The following is a 26794-nucleotide window of genomic DNA, read 5'->3' on the forward strand; positions in this document are numbered from 1 at the left end:
TATTTATTTTTTGTCAATTGTTCATCATGATTTTACAATGCTGCAACGAAATAGAGAAACTCTATTTTAGAATACTACTTTCGCAAGAAACTTTGAGTGCAAATTTACAATTGATTTTGTAAACGATAAGACACTTTACAACTATTGAATACCAACATACATGTAAATTGTTATAGTGCAAATTTACAGGGTCTTCCATGAAGTTTATTTTGTAAATTGTTTATTATAGTTTTATAATACTACACCTACATTATTCTAATTAAATGACTAGTCTAAACATAATATTATTCTAATTATACTCATGTGAGAATGTCAACATACATGTTATCAAGATGTAATTTGTACTATAAACTTCTCATTCAAAGTTATGATTTCAATTATCACCTTAGTAATCAAAGACATGACTAAAAATGTTAATTTAACAAATAAATAAAATTATATTTTTACTCAACTTTGTAATGTAAAAATATATTATTATACTCTATTTGAATTATCAAAGTATGATTAAACCCTATTTTATAACTAGTTTATTTATCCTTATCAAAAGTATGATCATTATCGTACCAAAACAATTATTTCAAATAATTTTCTAACATATAACCATAAAACATAAAAAAAAAACTATTAAATAACAAGACAAAAAATAATTAGTTATTGTATTGTCTAAATTAGATATTATTTTAAAAACTAATATACTATTAATAGTTTAAATTTTAAATTAGTATCCAAAAGATTAATAAAGACTAATTTAAAATATAAAATAATAAAAAATTAAGTTTGATAGCTAATATCAAAAGAAATTTTCTAAAATTCACACCAAACACATACTCATAGTTATAATGTAACTCTTAAAATTCCAATAAATAATCTAAACAAAATAAAATTTTGAAGTTTCACAGGTTTTTTTTAATTATTTTGTTTTGCTGGAAGGTTAACTTTTTTTTATTCTTTTATAATTTTTTATTGAATTATGAAGTTTTAATCAATAAAAAGTTTATTTAAAAAAAAACATATATTAGAAATCAAATATTATAAATGTAAGCACACAATCAAACTAACTTCCCTTGTCATAAGATCATGTCCGAAGACTCTTTTCTCCTAAAACATCAACATTCCTGCATGTAAGTTTTTAAGAAGGGAGAATATATAAAGGAAAAGAATATAATGGAAGGAGAAGGAACATACCTGTATCAAAACCCAAAATAAATATTTTACAAAAATTGTAGATATTCTAAAAAAAAAAATTGACCAAAGTTTTGAAAGATGGAAGAATTATAACTGAGAAAATAAAGAAAGAGAAAACAAATGTGTACTCTTATAAGGAATTTTACCTTTTGCAGATATCACTTTCCAAACTCACCCTCCATATACTTTTGTTTCTAACTATTCTCGGTCCAAATACTTTCAAAGTCTAATTCCCAGTTTCTTCTATTGTTAACTATTATTCTCAAATCAACCAAAGTAAAAAACATGCACAACCAAAACCATTTTCTATCTACACCACCCCTATAACAGATATTAGCATACCAAAACACCAGTACTTGTATGGAATAATTAATTTCATAACAGAGATTTTTAATTACATATTTTAATATACAACTGTTATCAATCGTGAATTTCACTATCGCATTTTTTAAAATTTCGTGTATTTTGCTTGTCTATAAAGTGCATACTTACATGTGCTTGTATCATTTTATTATAATTTTTGTAAAGCGACCCATGTTATTCTCAACATGCTGATAAAATACATTGAAAAAAAAACCTTTGTCAATAAAATGTGCCAGATAAAATTCACACAAAAAAGTGGGTGATAAAATTTACAAAAAATGATGAATGTTAAATAGTAAAAAGTGAAAAGAAAATGGCTCATTGGCTCGGGTTTTCAGATATAATATTCAACTAAGTCCATAATAAACTAATACAAATGACAAATATTTATTTAATTTTTAAAACTTTAAAAACTTAATATTTTTAGTTTAAAAAATATCATAGAAATAAAGTTAATTAAATTATAATACTTAAGAAATCTTACTGTTAATATATTTAATTTTCTATTTTAAATTATTGGGCTTTGTTTGTTTGACCCAACTTTCCTTTTTCTGTTTCAGCTAGGTCTTAATCTTTTTCTTATATATACACCATGTATTTTCCTCTCTAATATACAAGTGAATAAAAGTTTCTTTTATATTTATTTTTCTCTACCATTAGGGTTTATCAAAACCTCTCTTTCTTCACGATTACGTGCGATTACATACGCTACATTAAAGCATCACATCAGACAAGGAATATTCATATTCATTTACTATAATATGGTATCAGAGCTCTTCGAATGAAGAGTTCTGCTGCGTTTCTCTCTGATTTTTATTTCCCTCCTTGCTGTTCTTGGTTTTTTTTTTCTGTTCTCTTTCAAAATCTTGATTGGTTTTAAAAATCTTTTAGGCAATGTTTAATGAAAACCCTAGTCTTCATAGTCTTAATAGTAGTCACACTATTACATGCAATTTTTGTGGTAAATATGGTCATACTGAGGCTGTTTGTTTTCGCAAAGTGGGTTTTCCTTCTGGTAATGTTAAAACCTCAAAGTTTTCTTTTACTATAAAAGTCTACACTTTTTGTAATCGTCTTGGCCACACTGTTGACACCTATTATAAAAAGCATGAGTTCCCTCCTGGCTACAAATTCACCAATTGGACATCCCAAGCCAATAATATGATTACTACTGACACTTTTTCTGTTCTTTTTCCTAAAGAACAGGATGTAAAGGGGATTCAACTTACATCACAACAGTGCCAATTCCTTACCACATTTTGCGTCAGCAAAACCTTGAGGACCTTGCCCCTCACACTCAAATTAATCAAGTCGGCACCATCTCTACGGATGAAATCCCCAATACTGAGCATTCTTCAACAGGTAAGTTTCTCTCTTCACTATCTTCTATAAAAGAATCTTGGATTATTGATTCTGGTGCCACTGATCATGTTTGTCACAATTTGAACGTTTTTACTACTTATACTAAAATTAAATATGTCTTAATTAGTCTTCCAAATGGCCAAACTATTTATGCCACTCTGGTTTAGTACGTTTTTCTGATCAGTTTTATTTGTCTAATGTGTCATACGTGCCTCATTTTCAATTAAACTTAATATCTGTTTCTAAACTCACACACCAACTTAAATGCACTTTAACTTTCACTTCAACCCACTGCATTATACAAGACAATCTCACTCAAGAGAGGATTGGTACAGTTAAAGCCACCGATGGCTTGTACCTTGTCACTACCTTGCCTGCTTCTAGTCATTCTAAACCGCAATGTTTTGCTCCTTTTATTAATTGTAATATCACAGACAAAACACTATGGCATTATAGACTAGGACACCCTTCACATGAAAGATTACATGTCTTAAGCAAACAATACTCTTTTATTACTATTGATACTCATCATGTATGTGACACTTGTAGTCGTGCAAAACAGAGAAAACTTCCTTTCCCTTTAAGTAATACTGTTACCTCTGCTATTTTTTATCTGGTACACTTTGATATTTGGGGACCATGTTCCATAATTTCTATGCAAGGTTTTCGTTATTTCTTGACTATTGTTGATGATTACTCGCGTTATACTTGGGTTATTCTACTGCATAACAAATCTGAAGTGCGTCAACACATCATTAACTTCACTGTTTTCGTTCAAAATCATTTCAAAACTAATATCAAAACGATTCGTACTGACAATGGTGTTGAGTTTGCTATGTCAAATTTTTATGCTTCAAAGGGAATTATACATCAAAAATCTTGTGTTGAAACACCACAACAAAATGGCATTGTAGAACGTAAACATCAACACATACTAAATGTAACCCGGACTTTACTTTTTCAAGCAAATCTTCCTCCTATTTTTTGGGAATTTGCTGTAAATCATGTTGTTTTCTTAATAAATGTTATTCCTACTCCATTACTTGATAACATCACTCCTCATGAAAAGTTGTTTGGAAAACCATATGACATTTCCTTTCTAAAAGTGTTTGGTTGTCTCTGTTATGCTAGTACCATTACTGCACATAGGAAAAAATTAGATGATAGATCTATCAAAGGTATTTTTCTTGGTTTCCCGCAAAATACAAAAGGTTATATTATCTTAAATTTAAAGTTTCATAGCATAAAGATATCAAGACATGTAATCTTTCATGAAAACCACTTTCCATATAAATTGGACAGTGGCTTGCCTAAGGACCCTAACACTTTATCTCTCCCTATTTCTAATGCATATAATTCTGCTTTTGATTTTTTTTTCTGATATTGCACCTCCTGTCGAGCCATGTGCCTCTACTCCTGCACCCAATACTGTTCCTCCACCAGCCTCATTATCTTATGATCTTCCAACAAATAGTGCCTCTGCTCCTGCATCCAACATTGCACCTCCATCAGAATTATCATCGCCTGCATCTCCAGGAAGCATATCACCCCAATTTCCAAGAAGATTAGCTCGTCCTCATCGACAACCTGCCTATCTTGCAGATTTCCACACTGCAACCAACACTGTAAGTAGTAGATATCCTATTCATATTGTCTTACAATTCCTTATCTTCCAATTTTAGAAATGTTATTTCTTCTATCAATTCTCATCCTGAACCTCGGACATATAACGAAGCCTCCAAACATGCTTCTTGGCAATCTGCCATGCAAGATGAGCTGCTTCAAGCTCTTGCTGCTAACAATACTTGGCAACTTACCCCTCTCCCTCCAGGAAAGAAAACTATTGGTTGTAAATGGGTATATAAAATCAAATACCATTCTGATGGCACTGTAGAGCGTCACAAAGCTAGAGTTGTTGCCAAAGGGTTTACCCAACTTGAAGGACTTGATTTCTTAGACACTTTTGCACCTGTTGCTAAACTCACTACCCTCCGCCTTCTGCTTGCTATTGCCACTACCAAAAATTGGATTTTAAAACAACTTGATGTCCATAATGCATTTCTTCATGGTGATCTCCATGAAGAGATATACATGACCCCCCCCACCTGGCCTCTCTCTTCCTTCTCCCCAGCATGTTTGCAAGCTTCAACGGTCTTTGTATGGCCTTCGTCAAGCTGGTCGCCAATGGTACGCCAAACTTTCTACTTTTCTTTTATGTTGATGACTTGCTCTTAAGTGGTGATGACACGGAGGAAATCAATACAATTACTGCATCCCTTCACCATCACTTCAAGATAAAAAATTTAGGTAATCTCACTTAGTTTTTGGGACTGGAAATTGCTCGCAACAGTACTGGTCTTCATTTAAGTCAACGCAAGTATACTCTTGATCTCTTTCAAGAAACTGGCATGCTTGACTCTGCACCTGTGGCCACTCCTATGACTCACACCTCCCGTCTCTCTCCCGACCAAGGCTCACCTCTCGATGCTGATGCCACTTCTCAATACAGAAGACTCCTTGGACGTCTAATTTACTTAACCAACACGCGACCAGACATCGCCTTCGCTGTCCACAATTTAAGCCAATTCATATCTACACCCACAACTCATCATCAGCAAGCTGTCACGTCTTTTGTGTTACCTCAAGGGCACCCCTGGTGAAGGACTATATTTTTCTCACACTGGGCAACATGTCCTCCCACACGCAAATCTGTCACTGGATATTCCATCTACTTAGGAGACTCCCTAATATCATGGAAATCGTCAACTATCTCCCGCAGCTCCTCTGAAACCGAGTATAGAGCCCTTGCCACCACCACATGTGAGTTACAATGGTTGTCTTACCTCCTTCAGGATTTACATCTTCCTCTCTCCCAGTCTGCAACCCTGTACTGTGACAACAAATCTGCCCTTCAAATAGCTTCCAATCAAGTTTTTCATGAACGAACCAAGCATATCGAAATTGATTGCCACCTAGTTCGTGAAAAACTTAACTCTGGTCTCCTCAAACTACTACCCATTACTTCTGCAATGCAAGTTGCTGACATATTCACCAAGCCCTTGCTACCGCACAATTCTCTACTCTCAAATCCAAGCTGGGCCTGACAAATATCTACTCCCCAGCTTGAGGGGTGTTGAATAAAAGTTTCTTTTATATTTATTTTTCTCTACAATTAGGGTTCATCAAAACCTCTATTTTTTCATTACGATTACGTGCGATTACATACGCTACATTAAAACATCACATCAGACAAGGAATATTCATCTTCATTTACTATAATAAAAACAAATTCAAACTTCTAATTTAATAAACGAACTAAAAATAAATCATCAATCTTTCACTTAGTTCACTAAGATGACTGCGTTGGACAGACTCTACATAAAATCTGCGTTTGATTCAATGAATATGGACGTTTTATTTGAGGTTCATTGAACCTGGTCTCATTTAAACACAACACATGACATTTCTATGTTCTCTAAAAAAACATTCTCAGTTGCATCTAAATAAAAGAAATAAAAAATAAAAAATCACAGAAGCTTCTGCATGCACAACAGCGCCAAATTTCCACGTCGCAACTTACTTAAGACTACAGAAGTGTAAAGTAGGGAAAAAAAATGGAACAACGGGCACAAATATATCACTGAGTGTAAATAATGGGCCCACATTTTATTTCTCCCTCAGTGGGCCAGGCTTTGAGGTCCTCATGTTCGTTGTTTCTTTTATATATATATATATATGACATTTAAAAAAAAATTACATTTATCAACTTAATTTTTTAAATGTTAAATTTGAAATGAAAGAATATAAAATAAATAGTATGATGCGATCAAAGAGAAGTTTATCCAAATAAACCTTATATGTACCCTAAGTACTCAGTTATTTATGTTTGCATTCCTCACATTATCTTATAATAAGTAATTATTTTTCTATTTTCATAATACATTTTAACTTTTTTTCATTGATTTTCCTACTCTATTCCTTTGTAGAGCTTCTTTGATGAGATGCATGCGTGATTATTTTATTTTAAAATAATTTTTTTCACTTTTTTCATTGAAACAAATCTAAATGGCACAAATATATGATTTCTTAAATGAGAAAAAAAAATCGTACAAATTTTTACAAATAAATAATATTGTTCCTATTTAGAAAAGAAAATTAATATTTAAATTTGAAACAAAGAAAATATTAAAAAAATGTAAAAGTAGTAATTGTTTAATTTTTTTTATTGAAATAAATTTATACTTAGAATAGTTAAATATGATTTAACATTAATATTTTAATATAAAATAATATAGTCAAAGTTGAACATCTTAAAAGTATCAAATATTTTAATGTAAGATAATATAGTTAAAGTTGAGTATTTAAAGTATATTAAATATTTTAGTAAGATAATATATTCAAAGTTCAGTTTCTTTAAACTATTAAATATTTTAATATAAGATAGTATAATCAAAGATGAATATTGTAAATTATAGTATTAAATAGTTTAATATAATCATTTAAAACATTAAGTAGAAAAAATGGCTAAAGATTGCACCTGAATCTCTTATAAATAAATTGAAAATATTTTTTTTCTTAGCTAAATTTTAAAAACATTTGTTCTAGAATATTAAAAAGTAAAGAGTTGAAACTAGTTTGTAAAAATTCTCCTCCCTTAAATCCACCAAGTAAAGTCTTCAAGGACAAAATAATCATATGATTTTTAAAAAATTAATGGTTGTAATTGTTAATAAACTTTCTTTGCATATAGTATAAAACTATTTTACAATATTAGTATATGATATATTTTATATTCTTAGTAACATAAATATTCCTTATAACATAAATATAAGGATTAATTCATTTTTTTTAACATGGTTATTTTTGTCCAACTTAGGTAAGGATGTGAAAGTGGACGAAACGTGACGTTCAACTCACCTGAACCATCAAAATGAATTGAGTTAAAATGGTTTTGGTGGTTCATTGTTTTGATTTGTACAATCAAACCCACATGACTTTCACACCAAACAAATTTCATGTTATTTCGTTAAACCCATTGTGATCATGTTTAAAAACTCTTAAATATAGTTTAATAAGATAATATTATTTTTTTCCTGCTAGGGAGATGGGACCTAGAGAACTATTGAAGTCTTCTTCTCCTTCCTTCAGTCGGTCAGGTGACTGGGTAGTGAACTGGGGTTCTCTTCGTCCTCCTGCTTCTCCTTCGGCCCTTGGCCTCGGCTGAACACCGGATGGTGGGGGTACCTGCGAAGGCACTCCGACGCTCAAGTCAGTAAAGCGGGTGGTCAACTCTCAGAGTGATAAATGACATACCTTACTCCTTGGGATGTGTACTATTTATATTATTCTAGTGGGCCTACCTTGTTGGGCCCATTTATCGAGGTGGACACCTCTTAGGTTTGCATTACCTAATTCTTAATGATAGATTAACTTCACTGATTTTGGTTTGAGTGTTAACTGTAATAGGGGTCGGCCATCGGCCAAATCATCATGGCATGGGTCGGCCATCGGCCATGTTCCAGTGGTCTCGGTCGTCTCGGCCAAGTCTTCTAAGGTCTCGGCCACTCGGCCGTCTCGGTCAAGCCTTCCAAGGTCTCGGCCTCTCGGCCAAGTCTTCCAAGGTCTCGACCTCTCGGTCGTCTCGGCCAAGCCTTCCAAGGTCTCGGCCTCTCGGCCAAGTCTTCTAAGGTCTCGACCTCTCGGCCATACCGGTACAATTTCAATGGTGATATTATGATTTTAAATATTTTTTAAGTTTCTCAAATAGTTTTTTTTTTTTTACTTTATATATAGGTTGATAATTAACCAAACAGAACTCACCTTACAGTGTATTTGCAAAAATTTATGTATATTTATGTTGCATTATTGGCATTGGCACCACTCTTTTTAAAATTAACTTTATAAACAAACTTATAGTACAGAAAAATAAAACTCATTAAAATATACCAATTGCCCCAAAAATTAAAACATTTTTTTTCAATGAATAATAAATTGCCCCAATGCCAATAATGTACCATTCCTAAATTTTATCAGAACTACTTACCCATTGATAGAATAAACTAATTAATTGATATATATTCAATCAATATTTAGTGCGCCTTATACTTAATTAAAAAATAGATTTTTCAACATCATATTTTAAATAGAAATGTTAGATTAATTTAAAGTCTGTGTCTATTTTTTACTTAATAAATCTTAAATATATTTTATCTACACTGGTTGATCAAGTATCACTAGGACTATGATATAAATAAAAACAGATCTACCAAAAATGAAATGATCATGAGATGCAATCTATATTATATAATAACAAAATATGTGTTTTATTTTTATTTTTATTTGAAAATTTATTTTTTGACATCATTTTTTTACTTACATTCATTTGACAATTTTTTATAATAAAATATTATATAAAAATAATAATAAAGAACATAAACAAAATAGTATAATAAAATATTAAATTTATAATTGAAGATATGAAAGTAATCATCACCATTTTAATTTTATGTCAACATTATGTACAATTATGCTTTTTATGACACAAAAGTTAGAAATAACTGAAATTATAATAAAAGTATTTCCTATAACAAAATAGAAGTAAACTTTCCTTTCCCTTAATGATGACAATGAGATAACTAATTCTATATTTTTTTTTTTCATGTAATTATGCAAATAAACTGAGTTTTGACTGTGCTTAATCTTCTTTGATAAGAAGATGTTCATTCATTGAACAACAGTTACCACTGAACCGAGACGCTTCTTGAGGTCAGGTTCACCAAACCAGTTCAATAATTGGCCTACATTCATAAGTTTTAATTTATACAAAAAAATAAAAAAAACTCTTCAGTGTTTCAGCTCAACATTTATGTATAAATAATGATGCCATTTCCCTCTTCTTTCGTGTAGACACAATGTCAACATTTCAACGTCACATGTAACAATAACACAGTGTAACCCCCACCATTGCTTTATTTTCTCCTATCCTTATATGCTCCTTGCGAAAACCAGAGAAAAAGGGGTGCATAATATTTTTTCATACAACATGGCAAGGATTCCCGTGAGGTTTCAGAGAGTGGCAGCAGCGTTTGACGCTGACGTGGCGCGTGTGAGGTTCTATGAGAGCAGCGGGAGCGAGCACTCGCCGGAGAGTTTAACCGATTTGTCTGATCTCGTGAAGTCTTTCATGGAGAAGAACGAGATAACGGCAGAAAAAGAAGTGGGCGGCGTTATTCCCTTTGAGGAAGAGCGCGGTGAAGAACAGCTTGAGGAAACTGAGTGGTCTGATTCGGAGAAGATGGAAATGTTGCGGAGTTTGTTTTCTGGAAACGAAGAGGATGACGTGGATGAAAGGGACGCAAAAGAGAAAATTAGGAGAGAGGTTGAAGTTGCATGTGGAGTTGTTGGTAACAATTCAAAACGCCACTTGATGTCTCAGATGAGGGAAAAAGGTTTTGATGCTGGTGAGTATAACACCTATTTTACTATTGTTTTGGTCCTTAAATTATAACATCCACACAAATTTTTTATGATGTTTTTTTTTGTATGCCAATGACAATATTGTCAAATTAGAATAAAGAATTTTAACTTTATAGTTTTATATGCAAGGATGCCGCATATATACCAGTATGTGTGTGGTTATAATTTGTATTGTTACTGAGAAGGATCTGTGTGAGGGAACTTGGTTTGATGAATTGTACCCTCTCTTTGCAGGGCTCTGCAAAACCAAGTGGGAGAAAAATGGAAGATTAACAGCTGGTAACTATGAGTACATTGATGTCAATTTGAAGGGAAAACGCTATGTAGTTGAAATATGCCTTGCTTTGGAATTTGAAATTGCTCGTCCCACAAATCAATATTGTGACTTGCTAAATGTGTTCCCGTTGATATTTGTGGGTAAAGTGGATGAGCTGAAACAGGTTGTGAGATTAATGTGCACTGCTATTAAGGGTTCCATGAAAAGAATGAACCTGCACATACCACCGTGGAGAAGAAATGTGTACATGCAAGCCAAGTGGTTCAGTGCTTACAAGCGAACAACTAATGCAGTAGCAACCAAAAGGGCATCATCACCTTTGTCTTCTGAGTCTTTGTTTCCTAATAGATCCATTGGATTTGAAGTGCGACCTGTGAAAACACAGAATTGCAGGGTTGATGATTATGCCACTGATGTTGGTTTCAGAATCAGCCATTTGACAGCTTTGTTTAATTCTGATAACCTTGGTGTGTAATTGAAGTCACATTCGTAGTATTCGTTCTATACAAGTTCTTTTATTGATGGTTGAACTTGGGAGTTGATGGATGATTATGTGAAGTGCCTTGGCCAAAAAAGTGCTTGAGAACAATTTCTCTGATGCACCTTCTGGCATATATTTTTGTCTTTTAGGTAGATCATAGATGTGGCAACTAGCAAGCAAAGTTCATCTTTTTTAACATTTCTTCTATTTGTTTGAGAAGTATAATGTTAAAATAAATGGTACAGTGAAGATAAAGAATCAGTTTCTTAGCAAATGGCAAATGATCTATTTTCTGTGCAGCCTTCGAATTCTATAACTCAGTGGCACATCATCATGGACAACAAACTTTAGCATGCGTGGATAAAATATTCACCACATGCTATATTAATATATAAGTTATTCTACTCTTTTCAAATTCATTTTACCACTTATAGAAAATAAGATACTCTCACTCTAAGCAACTTACTTGTACCACTTTTCAATTATGGTCTCCAGATAATGATACCAATTATTAATGAAATCTTTTACCACTTGTTTTTATTTAAAAAAGTGAAGTGGATACAAGCCTTTAACTAGAAACTAGTAAAGTTATTAATCTAGGCAATTTACAATCGGAACAACAAAAAACCAGTTAATAGTCAATTAATCCCATAACAAATTAACCCGGGGCTCAAACTTCACAATAACCAAAGGCAAAAAAAACAATTTAATTTTTTTAAACAAGTTTATTTCTAAAACCTTTTCTTAAAATGAATAAAAGAAATGTAATGCAAATTACTATTATCTATTGTAAAGACATAGGTCTGCCGGATTATGGGTACTGACCTAAAAGCAGACATCATAGCACAAGTCATTGGATCTTAAATAATTAATTTTGATTACTTAATTAAGACATAATCGTAATCATAAAAAGAAGTTAGAGATGTTTCTATATATACCATATAATATGCTAGATGAATAATCTAATACTGGTAAAAATGTATACTTATCCTTAATCATCTTGGATGTTTTAGGTAGGAAGTCGTCTATACTCTTGTTTAAAACATTTATTATAAAAAAAATTCTATTCACATTACAAGTTTTATTGATTTAGGTGAAATATCAATCTACTTGTAACTAAAAAATTAAATATACGAAAGAATAAAATGGTAACAAAATAGTTTTTATATTACTATTTAAAAAATAGTTTTTATATTACTATTTAAAAAATAGTATGTTTTTAGAAGAAAAAAAAACATATCCATTTGAGTTGTGATTATAGTATTTTACATTAAAAAATTGAAAATATTATTTTAAAAAATAGTGTTAAAAAAGTCCTACATCGTTTCTAAAGTATAAATATAAATGTTAAAAGGGTAATAAACCCCTCTCCTCAAACTGAGTGTACTAAAGAACACTTTTAAAAAGAAAAGGTGTCGAAACAAATATAATAATAAATTAGTTTTACTTTTTTTTTTTCTCTCTTAGTTGTTCCCTCCCTTGTAAAACATAAATATTTAGTTTTCGAAAATAACTCTCAAATGTCCATATTTGTTGAAATCCATTTTCAAGACCTTAACTTAATGTTGAAAGCAAGCCAAACACGAAATTAGCAAACTGAACGAGTTAATGTTCAAAAAGATTTATATTCAAAGAAATGTTCAGATCGGACCTAAGTATAAGATTTGACGAGTTTGATTCTTACAAGTTTGTCATCAAATAAAATCAAATATAAATAAGTTGAATTGATTCAAATTTATAAAAGAAATAAAAATTAAATATAATTTTTGTTTTTATAATTTCACATAAATTAGTTTTAGTTTTAAGTTCAAACTTTAAACTTATACTAAAAACTATTTTTACGTGTCAAACGGACTTTTTTTATAAAGTACAATAAAATATTTTATATTGATTTATTATTAACCACATGTTATAATATTATAATATAATCCAAAAAAAATTTATTATTTAAAAAAAATAACACTAATACTTATTACAAATTTCATAACATCTAAAATTTAGATTAGAAAAAAATTAATATTATAATATAAAAATAAAAAACATATTTAATTCTTAAAAATAGTAACTAATTTGAAAAACGCAGGTTAAAATATAAAATCATGATAAAAAAATGTAAACTATTTTGAGTTTGGAAAATATAAGAGTTTTTACATATTTTATGTTAGGAAATATATGTGAGCTAGTTTTAAAAGCTTAGCTTTAAAATATTTTATGCATGAACAGTTTAAATATATACATATATTTGTTTATTTATATAATTTATCTGTCCTTACATTTTCATATTTAAAATATCGTCTAAAATTTTAATATATATCATAATTAATATAAACATATAGTTGAATATGCAATATAGTTTTAATTTTTTTTTCATTTTGAAAAAATAATAGACTTACTGAGTTTATCCTTGAATAATATCTATTTATTTTTTTAAGAAAACAATTATATATATTACGAATAAAATATAAAAAATCCTAGTGGGAGCAATGACCCCACACGTATTAAAGTAGATCCGTCACTGCATTTCTACACAATAAATGCTTAGGCCAATATTACATTCAAAAGTTTATAACAATTATATATATTTTGTGGAAGCTTTGTCTTACAATCATGTCATGTGATAAGCTCCACTTCAAGATTATTATCATATCACACTGCATCAGAATATAATTTTCAATTCCTTTAAATATTCTTTTATTTAAATTGTTTTTGACCTTTTCTTTTTATACTCTATAATTTCTAAAATAATAATTTTACCTTCCATAAAGGTAATTTATAAATTATTTGTTTAAAAAATCTTTAGATCATTTTTTGAATAGGTTTTTTAGAATAGAAATTTTAAAACAAATTTTAGCTAAAAGAGTGCAGCAAAGGTAGATATTTAACATTTTTGCTTCTAACGCCGTACTTTTAGGTATCAAACTTCTAATTTCTCACATTTAAAACTAATATATCCACTGTATATATTAATTCAAATATCATACTCTTAAATTAAAGACAGTGCTATTATTTTAGTTTAAACATTAAATAAATCTTTGTAATCCCCTCTTCCATTATTTTAATTTAATCTCTACACAAATTTTGTAATTATCTATTTCAAATGAATTGGTTGTTTTTTTTTAGAATATATAAAATGAGTACTTTAAATACATTATTTCATATACTTACAAAAAATTATCTACTGTAAATATTAATTGCATAATTTAACATTTATAATGTATATTACACAAACTAAAATTCTGAATATAAAACGTATGCAATTCTATGATTTTTAATCTTATTTCAACTCTTGGGCAACAAGAAATACTTATATCAAACTCAAGTACTTCTTTAAACTCAATTAACTCTCATAAAGTAAATAAAGTAAAAGTAATTTAACCAAGTCATTTTACAAATAAGTAGATCAGCATTATGAAATCCAAATTCCATCCCCTAAGGTTTTGAAAGAGGTAGTCATAAAATAGAAATAATGATTTTTTTAAAGAGATTTTAATTATATTAAAACAAATTTTGAATATTTGAATCTTCTATTTATATATTATTGTTATTTTAATAATAAAATATTTAAATATCATTTTCATTATTATCACTTATATTTTAATTTTTATATAGTTAATTGTAACATCATCTATATATATATATATATATTAAAATTATTATATAAATACTACATTTAGTATTTGTACTGGTACGGTTGGACAATCAATTCGATGCGATTAGTATCACAGGTCATCTGATCGCTTACTTGCGATGACAGGGTCTATGAGTCCACACGCGACCAGCCGACCCACAGTGACGAGTTATGGGTTGACCAAGTCAACAAGGTTAATCCATAATTAAAGATTATTTAGCGCAACCCTAAACACAAACCAATCTCCTAATCCGGCTAACCAACAAAGGCTCATTAAGGTAATATAAATAACGCAGATTCCAAGAATCAAGTACGTCATTATCCACAGTGCTTTGACAATCAAAAGTCAAATCCTTTACTGACTTGATCGTCGGAGTGTCTTTTGCAAGTATCATCAAAGTCTGTGTTCTTAAACGACCGTGAGAGGAGACGAGAAAGGAAGGAAAAGAGGTAAGAGAGGAGGATCGAAGGCTGAGAAGACCGACAGGCAAGTGCATTGAGCAATAGTTCTCTGAGCCTCAATACCGAAACAAGAACCCTATCTAATTTAAAGTTTATAAATTTTTTTATTTAATTTAATTACAATACATTACTGAACTGAAATTTAAATCAACTCTACCCAGTTTGTATAAAAATATATAACTAAATTTAGTAAATTCATTAAAACTTACAACTTCTCCATTGTTTTTCAGAAAGCCTACAATATTAATAATCATATTCTATATCCACCTTACTAAAGGAAATGGATCATTGATTCTTGAGGTTACTACCAACATTTATTTATAAGTTTATGGAAAGAGCAATCAATGAACTTTAACATGAAATATAAAAGAATTTATCTTTGAAATTCTTTACTATATTTTTTAAAACATGTGACAATCTCTAATTATTTTGTAATATTTAGTAAATGGATAAAGCTTGGAAATATGTGTATAAAAAAATATTTGAATAAATTGACCAGATAGACAAAGAATTATGTGCAAATGACTTTTTTGGTGACCACTATTTTGTAGTAAAATATGAATGAAAACCCAAAAATGGTATATAGATTCAGTGGGTAAGACAAATCAATGAAACAATCATGTGTCTTTTCTTTCTTCTTTCTTTATTTTGATTCATGTCTTTGTACTACCATACCTGAAATGGGGTATCAGATTTTGTGTATGCATGCCTCTTTTTATCACACAATTTTATAATTATTATCAGACAAATACTTCATCCTACTCTTCATAAAACAGCAATTAAAATTATCATTCTTGTGTATTGCTTATGTCGGTTTCAAGTTTTAAAATAACAATAATAATGTTAAAACGGTTGAATATATTAAAATATAATTCAATTTTTAAAATTATAATTCTTTGAAGTCGTCAAAATTTGGGTCCGATTAATAAAAACGGAATGTGGATAAATACAAGCCCGATCCAATTGGATCCGACCCGCTCCAGTGGCATCAAAAGGCACTATGGACGGCCCTGATTGGCCAAAGCAAAAACCAGAAGACGGGATCTCTGACCCAGACGGAAAAGAAGAGACAGTGTTTTGTATTTATGTAGAGAGAGAAAGGGAAAGAAGGAGAAGGTTTTGAAGAGAAGAAAAATTGCAACAAAATCAAAATATTATCTGAAGAAAAAAGAAACTGAAAAAAGGGCGGGTGGATTTTGTTTTGGCGGAGGCGGATCGGAGGCAGATCTGGTATAGATGGAGGGAGTTGGGGCCCGACTAGGACGGTCCTCGACTCGGTATGGACCGGCCACGGTGTTCACTGGACCGGTGCGGAAGTGGAAGAAGAAATGGGTCCACGTAGCACCCTCTTCTGCTTCCTCTAATTCCCACACCAATCACAATCACAACCACACTCATTCTTCCAACGCCTCTCATCTTCTCCTCTACAAGTGGACCCCTATCACTCAAAGCCACAACACCACCACCAACAACAACTCCAACAGCGCCACCGCCAACGGTAACGCCAAGGATGTGCCTCCGGAGCAACCCGAAGAACCGCCTCGGAGAAAATTCAAATATGTTCCGGTATTCAAATTACACTGTTTCCCTCACTTCTTAATTAGATTATTTTAGGGTTTAATACAAACATCACTGATATGTTCGCTAAGTGTGAATTGATTGCTTGTAGTAGTGACTACAATATCCTGATAATTTGTGTCTTATTCGGTTTTTCTTGTTTCCTTCTTGTCCCCTTTTCTTGAAGCACGATTGAAAGTTGTTTCCTGATATTAATCTTTTTCTAAATTTTATTTATTTATAAAAGGTAATGAATGATAGGAAATGTGGGAACAATGAGATTACAAACAACTGATTCTAACGGTAGCTTTCTTATCTTTTTTTTTTTACCGGTTAAGATTTGCTTGTTGGGATGTTGGGAAACTCAAATCAATTTGGTGGGATTTAATTTAAATTGAGATAATGTGTATCTGTGAGTATTTGAATTAAAAGCATAGTTTTAAGTGGGATTGCCAATCAGCTGATCAAGAAGAAGCATTTTTATTTTGGTGACTTTTGTATCTCAAAAATATTAAATTAGTTTTCTAACTCCTACAAAAATATTTTATTGGGGAGGAGGTTGAATTACCTAGCCATCTTTATGTTCCTAAATGTCGTCAAATGAAACTGCCCACTTTGCATTACTGCATGAGCTATCAGTTGGTCAAAACTTTGAAGAAAGAGTTAAGAAACATGATTTTTTTATCCCCCTCCCCTCCTCTCTACCACTATCCCAAGTGTCCAAGTTCTTTGTTTCAGAAGTGAACTTCACTCAACTTTTAATGCTCCAAAAATGGAGTGTATGGTAATTTGATATGGGAATTTACTCTAGAACTAGAGGTGATTAGTGATGATTAAATGAAGGTAATCAATGATAAAACATATAAAAAAGTGGGTTTGTTTGTCCAAGGCAGGGATTTAGAAACAAATGATAACTGCAAATGTGCAATTTATATGATAGATGAACATAACAACTCTAGTGCATAAGATAACATTTCTCAGTCACTCAAATATCTGAACTTAAGTTCTATGAATAAGAAAAAGGGGAGTGAGAACCTAAGTGTTGGAGAGAAGGACTGCTTTTATGGAGATGGAAAGGGAGGATATATTTTCATAGTTATTTGTGACCCTAAATAGAGTTTAATGGGGAGGATCCATTTGTGGTTTTCAATAATTTGTTTCTATATTCTTTTTTGGGGCAGGGGGTATTCAATTCCCCTTGATGGAAGATGATTTAGGCTGAATGTGCACGTGGTTGGAAACAACATTTCTGAGAAATACTTTTTTCTTTCAAAGAGCTTTCTCAGAAAACTGACAAAAATAAGTGATTATTTATGAGGAGTTAACTGAACCAAACATGCATACACTATAGGTGGATGGTTGATCTCATTTTCTGAACATCTGTAATATAATCTCATTTCCTTTCCTGATAAACATTTGTAGGATTTTTAGTCGATCATTTCTTGATAAGCTTTTTTCTGTTGTATTGCATTATATGCAAGACAACCAGCGTAATAATATTATTAACCATAAACCCCCAATTTATTCCTCAAAATATTATCAAAATCAATTTTGCAATGACAAAGATTTTGGTCCTGATAAAGAGTCACCTATGGAATAAATTTGATGTCAAAAACCAAACTGATGTAATAATCTTTCAAGGGCTAACTTGATGTTCCAAAAGTCATGAGGGCTAAAATGGAGGTTCATTCTTCTTTTAGTTATCTAGATGCATTTGTAGTATGTTAGATCTACAGTATGTGGTTTGCCATGCACTGGTATGATTTCAAATTGGTGGTATTGATGCAGTTAGCCACAGTTTGTCTAAAGATGTTTCTTCTCATTAATTATTGTGGGACATGATTCGGTGGTGTATTGTTGTAGATTTATTATAGTGTTGTATTGGGCATTTTACACTTTCCTCTAATGTTGGAAATGGTATGTGCAACATTATTGCTGTTTATCTTGTTTCCTATGAATGCATTCGCACCACCAGTGATTTTGCTTTCAAATCAGTATTGTATTTGTGAGTTATCTTTAAAAATTGTCACAGAACTAATCATATTCAATATTATAAAGTAATTCTGCTGGACTAACCAGAGCTTTTGTTCCATGGTGTTCTTGCACTATTGATGACTTATTCAAATTTTCATGCTTTTAGTGATGATAATGAATTAATACGATACTATTCTGTCCAGTGGCACTGAAGTTGGGAAGGGGTGATAACCTGGGTAGTCTGATGTTGCAGGTTGCTTTACTAGAGGAGCAGAGAAATGAGGCTGCTGAAAATGAGGGTGCTGAGAAGGTTGATGAATCTAAACCAATTGATGCTGATTCGGGTGCAGCAGAGCCAGCTCGCAAGAATGAAACTTTGGATGAAAAGCCTGACATAAATGATGTTCCAATGGAAGAAAGTCAGGTAAAGCTTTGCGTGTTTCTTTGTTTACGTCATGTTTCTCCACATTTTCTTCCTATTTTATAGAGTATTGTCTACAAAGGAGTAATTGCAGCCCACATAAATTGATGAATGGGAATCATTTATGTGGTAAAAATTTGACCATGATTGATGGTTCTCATCTGTCTTTTTAGATTTTGGACAATTTTTATGGTTCAAACAAAGCATTAGGCAATTTGAAAATTTATGTATTGGCCATTACTATCATGTACTCAGTGGTCTGCATGTCTCAAATATGTTCTGTTACTAAATTTAAAGTTCACAGGGGTGACCAATGAACTGAAGGGCAGATCCCCTTTCGTTTTAATAATAATATGCAAAACTAGTGACTTTGGTCTTGTATTTTTCAGTCTCAATACAAAAATCAGGTGGTGCGCCAAGATCTGAATGAAAGCACGTTGGATTTAAGTTTGGGCTTGACATCACACGAAGATGAACATGATTCTGATTCAAAAACTAATCAAACAAGAGATGGGTAGTGACGCTAGTTAACTTGAGTGGTAATGAAACATGAACAGGGGTCTCATGATTCTACGTTGGACGTAAATGGTTCAGCCTATACATTTGTCTGATGGAAGGGAATTTTCCCCTGGCTTTATGTTCAACCATTAGTTATTGTAGGTTGGATTATTGTAACGGCATATGGCTTTGATGTGGATTTTTTTACTCAGTGTCCTTGCTGCGCTGATCGTAATATGTATTGAACGGATAGTGTACCCATTCTCTCAATCATTGGACATATTTTTGTCCATATATTTATTGAAATAGGATATTATGGACTTTGAACCTACAATCATGTGGAGCTATATTGGATTTTTTAGAAATTAAGATTCCTGACAAAAATCTGTTTGTTCTACTGATTATAGTTGAATAATTTTGCCTTTTGAATTGAAATAATACCACTTCATCATTTATTTTAGTAGATTAATTAATTTTCACATGCTGTTTTTAAGACTGAAAATATGTGATAGAGAGATAGAAGGATAAAGTTATGTGGCTTAAATGAGATTTTAAAGTGATAAATTTGTTTTTTTATCCCTAATATATAATTTCATGGGTATAAAAGTAGAAAAATGATAAATAAGAATAAGAAAAACATTACTTATATTTGGTGCTTGAAGGAAATAGTTACAATGACTATAACATCATCAATAAAATGATTATGATGATGATGCGATAGTGACAATAAATATATAAGGGGCTAAAGATAATGGCAACAATAATAAAAGAAATAATAATTATGATAACTGTGATAATAATAATAATAGTAATAAAAGAAGAGACATTGACAATAATAATGAAAAAATTATAACATTAATGATTATGGTGAGAGTAGTTAATTACTTTAATTGTTATGATATGATGATAGTGAAAAAAAGAAATAATAATAAAAATAGTAAAAATATTGGATAAAAGTTTTGAAAAAAATATTAAGAGTGATGATGGTTGATATAATAATGAGAACTATGATAATAATAATAATAATTTATATAAGATATTGACAATAATAAGAATATACGATGACATGAAGAAATGATAATGATGATGATTCATATAAGATAGTAATAATAATAATATAATAAAAATAATGATGATGAAGAGAAGAGATGATAGATTATGCAATATTGATATCTTTTACCCTAACTCATTCCCATTAAAATAACCAAACAATTGTCTAGAAAATTATATGATAGTTATCCTATTCTAACAAAAAAAAAACTTTTAAATTATATATACTTCCAACATAATTAAATATGTACTACTGATTTATAAAATATATTCTAAAAAATATACAATTTTTTTTTTAATTTTAGTTCATATAATTAATTATGTGTTTTATGCAAAGTAGATTCTTAATCATGTTTGAGTACATAATATATTATACTTCCAACAAGATTAAATACGTGTATTGACTCACTGTGTATCTCTTTCAATATTAATATAATTTATTATACATTTTTGTAATCAGTGTTTTCATAATGGTGTTAAAATATAAGTCTTCAATGTGATTACAAGGTCAAAATTTATTTTTTATTTTATTAACTGTGTTTACTTTCACTAATTTTTTTTAGTTTAGAGGTAAAAATCTCATTAGTAAGACTTATATTTTTTTAAAATATTTCTATAACATTTAAATTGTATCAAATTTATAAAAGTTATATGTTCTCTTTGCATATGTGCATGTCTAACTTAATTGATAGAATAAGATGCATGCTAAATTTATTGACATATATTCAATTCTTAGACTATCTTAACAAAACATATTTCTACAAGTACTTTTGAATAAATCATGAGTTACTGATATCCAAATTGTTTACAAAAATTGAAGTTATTTTTCTAAATAATTGTTTTTTATCAGTATAGTTTTTATGTTGAGAGAGCAAGACACTAGAGGAGAACACATGGAGAGAGTAAAAGGAGTAAAGAAAAAAAAAATATAATGAAAAAAAAGAGTGTCCCTCCTTTTCTTTCTTTTCTATTGGAATTAAGATGTTAGAGTGGATTTGAAATTGAAAGAAATGGAAAAGTATTTTGATAATGCACATTCTAGCATTTATTGTAAAATGAAAAAGAATTTGTTCTATTCTTGAGAACAAGAAGACTTTTAATTCTTTCCACTCATAACTAAACATGGACACTTTTGTTTAAAGACGAAAACACGCTTTGTATTTATTTGTTGGACACGAACATGTAAATAGAGAATAATTATATGCTCAAGTACTCTCCTTTAGTCTCTTTTGGTAATTCTCTTTAATTTATCTCATTGATATTAGTTTATTGGTATAATTAGTCAAGTCACTTCGTGGCCACACAATATATTATTCTTCATTAAATATGATTTTATCTCCATTATCTTCTCACTTTTATTTAATAAAAACATTTATGTTATTGAACATCTTGTGTTAGGTTATGTCCTTAATTTTATGATTTACACTTCATCTAGTTGCACTTTGATACCAACCAAAAGTGAGAAACAACCACTACCTATCAATATATGTATTATAAAGCTATAATATCATAAGTCTCAACCCTTTGATCTCGGAAGGTGATTAGGATGCAAAGTGTGTCTGCTATTTTTCTTCCTGCAACTCTATATCTTATATTTTTTAAAATACTAAAAATACTTTTATTTTATTAATATTTTTTATTTTCAAATAAATAATCTAAAAAAAACACTAAATCATAAAATAAAAATATCTTCTGAATTCTATAATCTATAATATTTCATTTCATATCGTAAAATTCAAAAAATATTGTTCCAAAATACACCTTTTTAGAAGAAAAAAAAATTCTAAATTATACAATTCAAAAATACATCTCATACAATCTGAAAAGTGTAAATAATAATAAAAAAAAAATTATAGAATGTATTGTTTAAAGACAAAATTGTTTTTTTGTATGACCTATGGAATAGCATAAGAAGTTCCGGAGTTGCAGGAAGAAACATCCTCTAACTGTTGGCATTGGTGATGTAGTGAGTCCTTATAGTGCAACAAAGAAAATCCATGATCCATTGCTAAGATTTTGTTAAAATAATTTTATTTAAAATTTATAATTCTAAATACAAAGAAATTAAATTACACTCCTATAGTTTGTATCAAATATTAATATTATTTAATCTTTTTTTATTTTATGAAATTTTTAAGGTTTTTTCTTAAATTAAAATTATTTTACATATATTATACATTTTAAAAAAATTATATTAATATAAAATTATTTGATGTTTTATATATATATATATATATATATATATATATCCAAATTAATCTAATATATTTTTAAAATATATTCAAATATAAACTATTTTATGATTTTATTATTATTAATTTTAATAAAATTTAATTTATAATATGAAGCTAAAACTGAATTAACAAAACTCATTTTTTATAATTATAAGCTTCACAGTTTGATAGACAAAATTCATTTTTTATATAAATTGATTAATACTGTAACATTTCATAAAATTCAATGTAAACCTAACATTAAATCTTTCCATCATTTTTAACTCGTGCTAATCTTTTTTAGTGTCCATCTTGATCTATTATTCTAGTTAAAGTTATGTTTAAAATAAAAAGTTTTCTAACTGGTCGTGTTTGACCCGTTCCTATTTCATGCTGACATTGAATCATTCACTTCATAATAATATTAGTTTAAATCATAAACATGTTTTCATCACTACAAAAATCACTTTTGTTTGTTTTGGTAAATTATATTCTTTTTGCTTTTAATTGTTGTAAAAGAATATATTTTAATTCTGTAAATTATTTTCTCTTTTAATAGAAAAATAAAATGATTTAACATTAGCACTAATGACATGAAAGATTTTAAAATAAGATAAATACAACATTTGATACTACCTAGGGATCAAGTGACAGATTGACTACAAGTGTGATTACTTTAAGACCAAAGGATAATGATAAGAACAAATATCAAGGATGTCCATTATGCACCAATTGTATTCAGTTGCCCGCTAATCTTGATTTCCTTATTTTACCATAATCAAATACAGCAGCACACAAGTTAGAATACTTTTCAACACTGAAACTTGTAAAAGTACAAATGAAATTATAGGTGGAACTGAAATTACAACCTGGGCACCAGCTTCCAAGTACACAAAAACATGAAATATTTGTTGGCATCATTCTTTCGCGATTTCAGCCTCAGAGGAATAATCATGCCTGGAAATTAGCATAAGTTAATATATGATGTATCATGGAGATTATCACAAAACAGAGTTTCATTTCACAATGGAATTGCGTTTCTTCCCTGCCTATTGCCTTTTATTTTTCTCATAAACCATACCAATAATACTACACCTCAAAAACTTAAATTCATTAATGTTGATAAAATAAAGGCTGTGACGCATGAGATTCCCACTATTTTAGGGAACAGGGCAAGGTGAGATGTATTCAACCTTATTATCACACGAGGAAGAATGTGTGTCAAGAACCCTCTAACTCAAGGTCTTGGGGAGGATAAATAATCCAAAACTTAAAAAAAAAAATACCCGTACCGCAATTTTCGTGAGAGTTGGTACAAGCCAGTCCCTGCCATTGCAATGTTTACACTAAACAGGTTCCAATTTTTCTGCAACATAAACAAATTCTAATAAATGTTCTGGAATATGCAAAAAACTGCACTGTACACCCCCTTTCCACCACCAAAAAGAATCACTATTTCAGCAATTTCCATTTTTCTTATCGGCAGTATAGTATGATCAGTAAGAAAAAGTTCATAAAATAGCAGTAATGCAATAAAAGTAGTAGATAGATAGATACCACCGAATTAACTTATAGTCTATGACTCTTTGAATATATATGATAGATGGGATAAGATGGAAGTTGAGAGAATGAAATATAATAAAGTTATCATTCTTTTATTAGATATTCTATAATGGAATACAGTAATGTTTCTCTGGAAGTGAATGGAATGGTAACAAAGCTAGTCAACAATAGGTTGATTCTATTTACATGCACCACAAGCGCACAGAGAAGTGTGAGCTGCTTTGTATACAGAAAACTTTCAGAACGAAAGTAAGTTTATGAAGAATGTCTAAGCGAGCTACATAATTATCTCATTATTCAATTTCACTATGAAGCCAATAAGTTAAGGTTAGAAGCCAAATTGCATATTAGAAGTACCACACTATTAAATGATCCTCAGTGTCAAAAATATACATCATCATTTACTGCACTAGTTAAAAGAATCTGTCTAAAAAAAAAACTTACTGGAGTGATAACAGTGCTGTAACGAGACCAGATAATTCCGGTAGCTGTGACCGCTGCATAACAACAAAAAAGCATTTACCAAAGTATAGATGTAGATGAACCCCAACCCCAGTGCATAAGGTTTAAACTGCTAGCAACTTGAATACAAAGTGTTATCCACACCTTTTGAGGAACCCAGACATGCATAATTGCATATGTACATAAAAATCAAATACAAGCGAAAAACTAAAGCACTTGGAGTGCGAGTGCGAGTACAAGTGTGTGAGAGAGAGGGACAGTCAGAGGGGTATAAAGTAGATAGCAGTAAATGCAGCTGTTTATGTACATGCATACCTATTTGCTGAGGATAGGAAAGTTTCTCAGGTGGTTTGGCGAAATCAGCAATATTAGCTATGCTGATGCCCCACTTAAAGGTAGGTGCCCAGAAGTGAACTGCATAAAGCAAATGGTTAATTCTTGCACTCGCTCAGGCTGACAATGACAATGATACTTAATAAATTGATCACTAGAAACATAAAAAGTGTCAACAATTTGAATTAGGAGGAAAATAATGACAGATAGTTGTATAACACAAGCAAATCTATGCATATAATTGACAGGACTGCATTCAACAATTTGATCTTTTCAACTGCAACTCCAAAACTAATTACCTTCATTTACCTTCACACAATGACCAATTCAGGTTGCAAATGTATTCCTTAGATTCATATGATTTGCACAGCCTTTCCAGACAAATTCCAGCAAAAATAATGCTTATAAAATATTGATATTTGGAGATGACCTTATCCTTCAAAACAGCATCTCATTTTCATGCACAAGTTTGTTTGTTGATATCTTCTTCTTTTACCAGATGACAACATGTGAGCAATCAAGTTTTGCAAGTCATTCATATCAATTATATCTACCCAACCCTCCCCTAGTATACAGAAATTAAATTAATAGACGAATCCAACTTCCCAACAACCCAGATATCTTGCACATTTGTGTAACCCTTCACACCCTAAAAATAAAAATAAAAAGACGCAACCCATAGCCAAATTAGGTTAATTTTTTTTAAAAAAATAAGGTTATAAACCAAGCAATGCAAGTGCCTTTAATCAAATCACTGAATCAAAATTCGTAATTTAAGTCAACTCCGTCGCTGATTAAATAAATAAAAAAATCAACCACAGAACAATGAACATCGGAACCACCAGAAAACAACATAGGCAAAAAAAACACAAACGAATTCCACAAAACGAAATGCCAAAAACTCACTGGTTTTGGGCCCAGCTGGGTGATTCCATAAAGCTTGAAGCTTTCCAGCCGCCATGAATTGAATCTTTGTTCTTCTCTTCGATTGAAAGCGAAACGGTTGAGCTTCTACCACTGCGGCAAAGAGAGAAAGCAAAATACTTATATATAAAACAATATTATTATTTACAGTTATCATCCACGGGACAGGAGATCCACTCCGCAACTTCAATCAATCACAATTTGACGCGTGGCTGCTTACACTGGGTCAACACCTTTCTCTCTTGTTGACCTATAGAGAAGGAAAAACTGGTAGAAATAGAATCAAAATATTTTATTTTAAAACAAATACATAGTTTCTAAAGTATTTTGTATTAGTTTATGAAAATTATAAATAAGTTAAAACAATATCTACTCGTATTAATGTATATTAATATTCTCTTAATTTATATAAAAAAATATTATGATTTATTAATAACTAATACACTTTAGTTTAAGTTATTTAAAACTTTTTAGAAAAATTATAATAATATTTTTTTTCCAGCTAACATTATTAGATAATTTATATATATTCATAACTAATTATTTACAATAAAAAATGTATGAA

General features: G+C 30.3%; 3 protein-coding genes across 3 annotated transcripts; 2 read left to right on the forward strand and 1 right to left on the reverse strand.

Moving 5' to 3' along the window:
* Positions 1-9826: 9826 nt before the first annotated feature.
* Positions 9827-11443, forward strand: LOC137833146 (phosphoenolpyruvate carboxylase, putative (DUF506)). Its single transcript, XM_068641510.2, has 2 exons — positions 9827-10370; positions 10621-11443. The coding sequence occupies exons 1-2, from the start codon at positions 9899-9901 to the stop codon at positions 11136-11138; spliced, it is 990 nt and encodes a 329-aa protein (XP_068497611.1). The 5' UTR covers positions 9827-9898; the 3' UTR covers positions 11139-11443.
* A 4747-nt stretch (positions 11444-16190) lies between these two features.
* LOC137832176 (golgin family A protein) lies at positions 16191-20018 on the forward strand. The gene is made up of 3 exons (XM_068640204.2): positions 16191-16800; positions 19019-19189; positions 19576-20018. Exons 1-3 carry the CDS (start codon positions 16471-16473, stop codon positions 19702-19704), a joined length of 630 nt encoding a protein of 209 aa, XP_068496305.1. The 5' UTR covers positions 16191-16470; the 3' UTR covers positions 19705-20018.
* A 3664-nt stretch (positions 20019-23682) lies between these two features.
* LOC137832177 (mitochondrial pyruvate carrier 4) lies at positions 23683-26271 on the reverse strand. Its single transcript, XM_068640205.2, has 5 exons — positions 26212-26271; positions 25288-25386; positions 24955-25007; positions 24240-24313; positions 23683-23904 (listed from the first exon to the last, which is right to left on the reverse strand). Exons 1-5 carry the CDS (start codon positions 26264-26266, stop codon positions 23865-23867), a joined length of 321 nt encoding a protein of 106 aa, XP_068496306.2. The 5' UTR covers positions 26267-26271; the 3' UTR covers positions 23683-23864.
* Positions 26272-26794: the final 523 nt, after the last annotated feature.

The sequence above is a fragment of the Phaseolus vulgaris genome, chromosome 6, assembly GCF_051622355.1.
Source record: "Phaseolus vulgaris cultivar YP4 chromosome 6, ASM5162235v1, whole genome shotgun sequence".
NCBI classification, from domain to species: domain Eukaryota; kingdom Viridiplantae; phylum Streptophyta; class Magnoliopsida; order Fabales; family Fabaceae; genus Phaseolus; species Phaseolus vulgaris.